Source organism: Dipodomys ordii, unplaced genomic scaffold (assembly GCF_000151885.1).
Source record: "Dipodomys ordii isolate 6190 unplaced genomic scaffold, Dord_2.0 Scaffold25, whole genome shotgun sequence".
NCBI lineage: Eukaryota > Metazoa > Chordata > Mammalia > Rodentia > Heteromyidae > Dipodomys > Dipodomys ordii.
In genome coordinates this window covers 11939488-11947974 of record NW_012267241.1, presented here as the reverse complement: position 1 = coordinate 11947974, position 8487 = coordinate 11939488, and the positions used below count along the sequence as shown (strand labels likewise).

General features: G+C 45.9%; 1 protein-coding gene across 1 annotated transcript in view; it reads left to right on the top strand.

Moving 5' to 3' along the window:
• The first annotated feature begins 3043 nt into the window (after positions 1-3043).
• The window catches only part of Rnf125 (ring finger protein 125, E3 ubiquitin protein ligase), a 39950-nt gene continuing 34506 nt past the window's right edge, over positions 3044-8487 (top strand). Inside the window, exon 1 of the mRNA XM_013014870.1 lies at positions 3044-3398. Coding sequence (XP_012870324.1) covers positions 3235-3398 — 164 coding nt within the window. The 5' untranslated portion in view covers positions 3044-3234. The remainder of the gene's footprint in view (positions 3399-8487) is intronic.

Here is an 8487-nt window from a genome sequence, read left to right as displayed (position 1 = left end):
GGCTGTGGCTCAAGTGGTAGAGCGCTCGCCTTGAGCTGAAGAGCTGAGAGAGAGCACCCAGGCCCAGAGTTCAAGCCCTATGACCGACCCCCCCCCCAAAAAAAAAAAAGTAGTTTTGGACAATGGAAATGAAGTGTTTCTTTCAGAAACCAGACTGAGCTGGGCTCTGGTGGCTCACGCCTGTAATCCTAGCTACTCAGGAGGCTGAGATCTGAAGTTCAAAACCAGCCTGGACAGCAAAATCCATGAGATTATCTCCGATAAACCATTCAGAAAACCAGAAGTGGTGCTGTGGCTGAAGTTGTAGAGTGCTAGTCTTGAGCTGAAGAGCTCAGGGAAAGCACCTAGGCCCAGAGTTCAAGTCCCACAACCTACAAAAAAAAAAAACACAGATTGGACTAGATAATTGAGAAGTGGTGAAACAAAGGTGACACAAAGGCCAGGCACTGGTGGCTCACACCTATGATCCTGGCTACTCAGGAGGCTAAGATCTGAGGTCTGGGTTCAGAGTCAGCCCAAGCAGGAACATCTCTGAGTCTCATCTCCAGTTAACCACCAGAAAACTGGAAGTGGTTTTGTGTGGCTCAAAGTGGTAGAGTGAAAAGCTCAGGGACAGCACCCACTGGCACTGAGTTCTAGGGCCAGGATCAACAAAAGAGAGAGAGAGAGAGGAAAAGATCTGGTGGGGGCAGAAGCTTAGGGAAAGTGGAATCAGAGAGACTTTTTTGTTTTTGTTTGTTTTTCCTTCCTTCCTTCCTCTCTTTCTTTCTTTCTCTCTCTTTTTTTTGTGCCAGTTCTGGAGAAAGAACTCAGAATCTCATCTTCTGTTAGGCTGGTGCTCTACCACTTAAGCCATATCCAGTTTTTTGTTGGTTAATTGGTGGTAAGAGTCTCACTTTTCTATTTGATTCTCAAATAGCCTCCTGGTAGTTAGGATTGCAGGTATCAGCCACTCACTGGCATAGTGACTTTCTTTTCTTTTCCCCTTCTTTTCTTCTTTCCTTCCTTCTCTTTCTCTCTTTCTTTCTTTCTCTCTTTCTTTCTTTCTTTCTTTTCTCTCTCTCTTTCTCTCTCTCTCTCTCTTTCTTTCTTTGTCATTCATGGGGCTTGAACTCTGGGTTTGGGCGCTGTTGCTGAGCTCTTCAGCTCAAGGTGAGCACTCTACCACTTGACCCACAGCAAGCACTCTACCACTTGAACCACAGTGCCACTTCTGGTTTTCTGGTGGTTAATTGGAGATAAGAGTCTCAAGGACTTTCCTGCTCTGGCTGGCCTTGAACTGTGATCCTCAGATCTCAGCCTCCTGAGTAGCTAAAATTACAGGCATGAGCCACCAGCGCCTGATCTCCCTCTCCCTCCTTCCCCCGCACCTTTCTTCCTCCCTCCCTCCTTTCCTTCCTTCCTTCCCACCTTCCCTCTCCCTCCCCCTCCCCCATCTCTCTCTTTCATTTTTCTTTTTGTGAGTCATGGAGCTTGAACTCAGGTTCTAGGCACCATCCCTGAGCTTTTTACTCAAGGCTAGGGCTTTACCACTTTGAGCCATGGCCTTACTCTGGTCTTCTGGTGGTTAATTAGTGATAATGTGTCTCATGGACTTTCTTGCCTGGACTGGCTTCAAACCACAATCTTCAAATCTCAGCCTCTTGAGTAGCTAGGATTATAAAAACCAGTCATTGAATGACGTAGTGGTTTTGTTTTTCTTTTAAAGATGTGATGACTTCTTTCTATCTTTCATCTACCTCCCTGATCTCTGGGTCCTTTTCTCCTGCCCCATTCTTGTTCTCAGTACTTACCAAGTTTTTCCTAAACCTTTGAATGGCTGGCTCCTTTTCATTAGTCTTAGCTCTGCTCTAACATCTTTTTGGACCTCTTTTCCTCATTCTTACTCCCTGTTCTTATCTTCTTCATGGTTCATATCTGAAATGATCCTATTTCTTTGTTTATCACTTATTTTTATTAAAAGTAAAGACTGAGCAGGTGACACATGCTTGTAAACCTAGAGACTGAGTTCTGAAGATTGTGGTTCTAAGCCAGTCTGGGTAGGAAAGTCCATGAGACTCTTATCTTCAATTAGCCAGAAGAGGAGCTGTGGCTCAAGTGGTATAATTCTATCCCTGAGTTGAAATCTCAGGATTGGCACAAAAAAGAAAGTAAGAAGGAAGGAAGACAAAAGGAAGTTCAGATTATTAGGTATTACATGTGTTATTGTATTCTGCATTGTTGCATGTGGTACTCATTGTATATATGAATTATAGGATATATATTACTTTTTAACATCTTCATGTAAATTTACAATTAACTCAAACCTTTTGCCTGCCTTTCTTTCCTTTCCTTTCTTTCTTTTTTTTTTTTTTTTTTTTTGCAGTACTGGCGTTTGAACTCAGGGCTTTAAGTAATCTTTGTGATTCTGTGAGAACTGGGATTTTCTTTGCACATTGAAAGTTGTTCTCACCAGACCAAGTCTGGCTCTAAATAAGTCTTCCTTAAACGCATAAATCAGTGGATGATATGCACTAATTGATCCAGTTTAAAAGAAGGCAGGCAGAGTACGGAAGAGTGCGCAAGCAGAGAAAAATCCAAGGAAACCTGAATTCCCGTCCTGGGGTTTGAATTTGGATCCTTGAAACTTCTCTTCCCACCACAGTCTACTACCTTTCCATTAGTGGAGTTATTTATGTACCCGTCTCGGAAGGCACATAACCCTTCACAGGCCATCTTTGAAGTTCGTTCTGATTAGTACTTCGAGGCTTGATAAGGATCTTGGTCTAACGAGGAGATGTTATCTAATCCAGTAAAGCCGGGGCCACTTTTCCTCAACTTGTGACCCTGGAGAGGGAGGCCGGGCGAGCTAGTCTGGAAGATTCCCAGGGCCCAATAGGAGAGGTTTCAGATTTCAAATTCTCCCAGGACTTCAACTCGTGCAGCCTCGGCCTCTGCCAACCCCCTCCCTCCCCCCCCCCCCCCCCCCCCCCGCCCCAGCGCGTGCCAACCCAGAAGCGCCCCAGCGAGAGAATTGCAAACCTTGGGCGGCGCACTGGGCCTGCCCTCCGCCGAGGCTGGGCTCCGCGGGCGGAGGAGGAGGCTGCTTGCTAGGCTGCAACTAGCTGGGCGAGCTAGGAGGCGACGATCACAGCTGGGCCTGGACTTCCTTCCTCCAACCGCGGGACAACACACCACCCCCGGCTGCCGGCCTTGAGTCCCGGGCAGCGGCCGCAGCCAGACGCGGCCGCCGCGATGGGCTCCCTGCTGAGCAGCGACAGCGGTAAATCCGCGCCCGCCTCGGCCACCCCGCGGGCCCTGGAGCGCCGGGGGGACCCCGAGCTGCCCGTCACGTCTTTCGATTGCTCCGTGTGTTTGGAGGTGTTGCATCGACCGGTCCGGACCCGCTGTGGCCACGTGTAAGTGTCAGGGCATCTGAGCTTCTGTGCGCCTATGTGTGTGTGTGGGGGGGGGGGGTGTACAGGTAGGAGTAAAATAAGCCAGCGCTTTAGGAAACTGCTGCGGGGGGCAGGGGTGGGGGGGTGAACCTGGACGGGAGCATGCACTGTCGGAAGGGGTCTGCGGGGCAGGCGGTTGGTTAGAGCTGCCTCCTCCTGAAGCCACCCCCCAGGTGCATGGCTCCAGAGATGGAGATCCACGGTCCCGCCAGGCCGTGTGGGCTTCCTCAACACGCGGATCGCGCTGATCTGGGCAGAGCGGGCTGCGCTTCCTTCTCCCTCCCGAACCCGGGTGGGTTTTGTTTTGCTAGTGCTGTGCACGTGTCCCAGAACTCCCCTCACCCCACCCCATCCTCAACACACACCCCAAGGCCGGTCTTGAGCAAACAAGGACTTGTGCAAACTGCCCTTCCACTCCTACCTATCCCTCCCTTCAGCACCCCTGTGCCTGTAACCAACCCCCTGTCCCCCAAGTCATCAAGTCAAACTGAGTGTCCTAGGGACTTTCTGTAGCCCTCAAGAGTTCAACATCTGGTTAGGGTGGGGCATTGGGCTGTACATTCGCACCTTACCCAATAAATGTAGCCCTTTGAAACCCAGCCACGAAGTGACAGGAGGTTGCTTTCTACTTGCTTGGCGAACCGCTTCCCCCAGCCCCGAAAAATGTCCGTGAAAATAACTTCCTTCAAAGTCAGGTGCTATTTAATTAAAGTTTGCTGTGAGCACAGAGCAATAGGCGGTTTCTAAGAAGGATTTAAGAAGTAAATTCCCCGTATAAAACTGGCAGGTCCTCCCCGGTGTGTGAATGACTGGGTGGGAGATGAGTCTGTGAATTCGCGGTCACTGCTGTTTACGTAGGTTTTCTTTGTGGTTCTGTGGGTGTGAGTGGCTTGTGTGTGTGTGTGTTTGTGTGTATGTGTGTTCCCCCCCCCCACACACACACAAGCCCTCATGCATAGATCAGGAGCTTAGCACATTTAATGTCAAGACTGGGCAGTGGACTGACTGACTCTCTTGCAGGGGCCTATAATCAAGGCAAATGCACAAAATGCTTTCAGAAGGGTTTAGGTGGTAGCTTTGGACCTGAGAAGAGTCTTCACCACTGGCCATGAGCGAGCTTGGATGAAAAAATGTACTGCACATGATGTTTAAATAAAGAATGCTCTGGGTATTATTTTCTGGATTTATTTTCAGGGCCTGGTTTTTTTTTGTTGTTGTTGTTTTGTTTTTGGTTGTTTTTGGGGGGAGGTGGGGGTCAATCATAGGGCTTGAACTCTGGACCTGGGTGCTGTCCCTGAGCTTTTCACCTCAAGGCTAGGAGCACACTAATACTTCAGCTACAGCACCATTTCTGGTTTCTGGTGGTTTATTGGAGATAAGAGTCTCACAGATTTTCCTGCCCTGGCTGGCTTTGAACCACAATCCTCAGATCTCAACCTCCTGAGTAGTTAGGATTACAGGCATGAGCCACCAGCGCCCAGCTTGTATTTTGTTTTTGTTTTTCCAGCTTTGTACTTTAAACTCGAGTCTTTTTTTTTTTTTTTTTTTTGGGTCCGGTCGTGGAGTCTGAACTCTGGATCTGGGCGCTGTCCCTCAGCTCTTCAGCTCAAGGCTAGCGCTCTACCACTTGAGCCACAGCGCCACTTCCGGCTTTTTTTCTTTTTGCTTATGTGGTGCTGGGGAATCGAACCCAGGGCCTCAGGCATGCAAGGCAAGTGCTCTACCACTGAGCCACCTTCCCAGCCCCTGATTAAAAAATTTGAATGTAAAATGTAATAAAGATGGAGGCCTGGGATGTATATAGCTCAGTGGCAGAGTATTTACAGCATGCATCAAGACCTAGAATTTGATCCCCAGCACCAGAAAAACAAATAAATTTTAAACAGGAAAAAAAGCTTCAAAATGTATTTTCTATTTCCTTTCATCATTGCACAAACAAAACACATGTGGACAAGTATGATTTGTTTTGATTTGTTTGTTCATTTATTTATTTATTTATTTTGTTGGTTGTAGGGCCTGAACTCTGGGCTTGGGCCCTGTCCCTCAGCTCTTCAGTTCAAGGCTAGTGTTCTAGCACTTGAGCCACAGTGTCACTTCCAGCTTTTTCTGCTTATGTGGTACTGAGGAATCGAACCCAGGGAACCCATGCATGCAAGGCAAGCACTCTACCACTGTACCACCTTCCCAGCCCCTATTTATTTATTTTTGGTTGGTTGTGGGGCTGGGCATGGACACTGTCTCTGAGGTCTTTTTTTTCTTTTTTTTGGGGTCCAGTCGTGGGGCCTCCCTCAGCTCTTCAGCTCAAGGCTAGCGCTCTACCACTTGAGCCACAACGCCACTTCCGGCTTTTTTCTTTTTGCTTATGTGGTGCTGAGGAATCGAACCCACGGCCTCAGGCATGCAAGGCAAGCGCTCTACCATTGAGCCACCTTCCCAGCCCGGTCTCAGAGGTCTTTTGTGCTCAAGGCTAGTGCTCTACAACTTTGAGTCACAGTTCCACTTCTAGTTTTCTGGTCGTTAATTAGAGATAAGCATCTTAGACTTCCCTGCCCAGGGTGGCTTTAACTAAGATCCTTGGATCTCAGCCTCCCAAGTAGCTAGGATTACAGGCATGAGCCACCAGCACCCTACTAAGTATTATTTCTTATGTCTAAATTTAATTTGGAAGCATATTGACTCAGAAAAGATTAATCTATTAAATTTATTTTTTTCTTGGCACTTGTACTGGGGCTTGAAACTTAGGGCCTGGTCACTGTCCCTGAACTTTTATGCTCAAGGCTAGTTCTCTACCATTTGGACCATAGATCCACTTCCAGCTTTTTTGGTGTTTAATTGGAGATAACAGTCTCACAGACTTTCATGAACCAGCTTAGCTTCAAGCTGGCTTCCAACTACTATTCTCAGGTCTCAGCCTCCTGAGTAGCTAGGATTACAGAACTGAGCCATGGCATCCAGCTAATCTATAGCATTTCTAAAATGTCTCAAACAGCCTTACTCTCAGTTTTGATCTTTTATCTCCAGTGGGCTCTTTAGAAGTTTCATTTTAATGTTCTTGTCTATTCATCTATTAGTTGCAAGAACATATTTGTGGAAATGATTTCCTATTCTTTTTCTGCTGTCAGAGAACTGGGCAGAGAGAAGATAGATAGGTTGAAGTTCTGTGAATTGAACTAAAGAGGAATCTGACACAATTAGAAGAAATGGTAAGTGGAATTTATTTTCAGATTAGATATATTGGGCACATTGGAGAAGTCAAAGACAACTTGACTATTTGTTTTGTTTTTGACCAGTTCTGGGGCTTGAGCTCATGACCTGGGCACTGTCTCTGAGCTTTTATGCTCAAGGCTAGCACTCTACCACTTTCTGCCACAGCTCAATTTCCAGCTTTTTGGTAATTCATTGGTCTCATGGACTTTCCTGCCAGGGCTGCCTTCTAACCATTATCCTCAGATCTTAGCCTCCTGAGTAGCTAGGATTATGGGCATGAGCTACCAGATGATAAAGACAGAGAGACAGGCTCAGGAGGAATTCAATGAAGTCAAGAATGAGTTTGTTAAATACAACTGAAAACTGATTTAGGAAATATACAAATACAAATGGAACTTCCCCAAAGCTCTGGTTTGGGGAAATAGCCAGAGGCTAAAGGAATTACCTATGAGGAGCCACAAGATTGAAAATGGACCCAAGCACCACAACTCCCATGAGCCCAAAAAAGACAGCATCCCTATGTCATAGGATGTGCCTAATTTTCCATAAATGAAACTCTGTTAAGGGTAATTCTAAAGTTCTGTCAGGTAAGTGGGTTAAATGTTCCATTTGTGGTCAAGTAGGAGCAGTAAAGCTTGCCTCAAATTGCTGGTTGTCTAAGTAGAGTCTGACAGGCTTCCTGATGAATAGTAAATGATCCAGAAATATGCATCAGGGCTTTCAGATTCTCTCTTTCTCACCCTCTCTCCTGCTCTCCCACTCTTTCTCTTCCCGACACCTCTCTTCAGCCTGTTATTGAACCCAGAGCCTCTATCCAGCACACTAAGCAAATACTCTACTACTAAGCCTACATTCCCAGTCTCATGCTTTCATTCTTACACATGTACAATCTCATCAATTTCTTTTTTAGGCTAAGACTGAATCTTCTTTTTCTCTTTATTCATAGATGCTTCTCAACTATTAGACTTATCTACAATCATAGAAACAATGATTTGCATCTCTGTGTATATGTGTGGATACATACTCCACCAATTCCCATGGTATACTTGGGCCTGCTGATATAAACCGACAAGTTAGCAGGATAAAAGGAAACAAGTTTATTACGTGCTCAGGTGCATCATGGGAGAATGACTACTCAGTCACTGAATAAGTTTTAGAAACGTGGACATTTTCTCTGTATGGGAGAGAAGCAGGGCCTATAAACACTTTTAGGGAGGCAGCTCTTACAGAAGATGAATGGGCTGAAAAGAACAAATAATCTGGTTCCAAGTTTGTATAGACTCTGTTGTGGTGTCAACTCTACTTCTTTCTTATGAGTTAATCTATAGGCTCTGGACTTCAATTAGATAGGAACTTCACAGAGAATCCCTCTTCCTGGTTTAGAAGGAAAAGGGTTGAGGGCTTAGGTGGAAGCCAGATGGACTAATTCCAAGATTGAGTCTGTAGTTCAAGGTACTCAGCATGTCTGAGGACTATACTATGAAGCCTTGCTTTCTGTGCTCCAACTATATATACTTAACCACATGTATAAATGTGGATGTTCCTATATAGAAAGAGGGAGAAAGGGAAGGATGATTTAAAAAAGAATTAATTTATATTAACCACAGCAACATTACCTTCACAGCAACATTTAGATAAGTGTTCAATTAAATAAGTGAGCGTAATAGTCAAGTTGATACATAAGACTAATTCACATTCCCCCTCCCACCTCTCCCTACCCACATTTGCTAGGCAGGAACTATATAGTTTAAATCCCATTCTCAGTCCTCTTTGCCTTAGTTTTTGTTTGTTTTGTTTTGTCAGTTGTGGGGCTTGAACTCTGGGCCTGGGTGCTGTCCCTCAG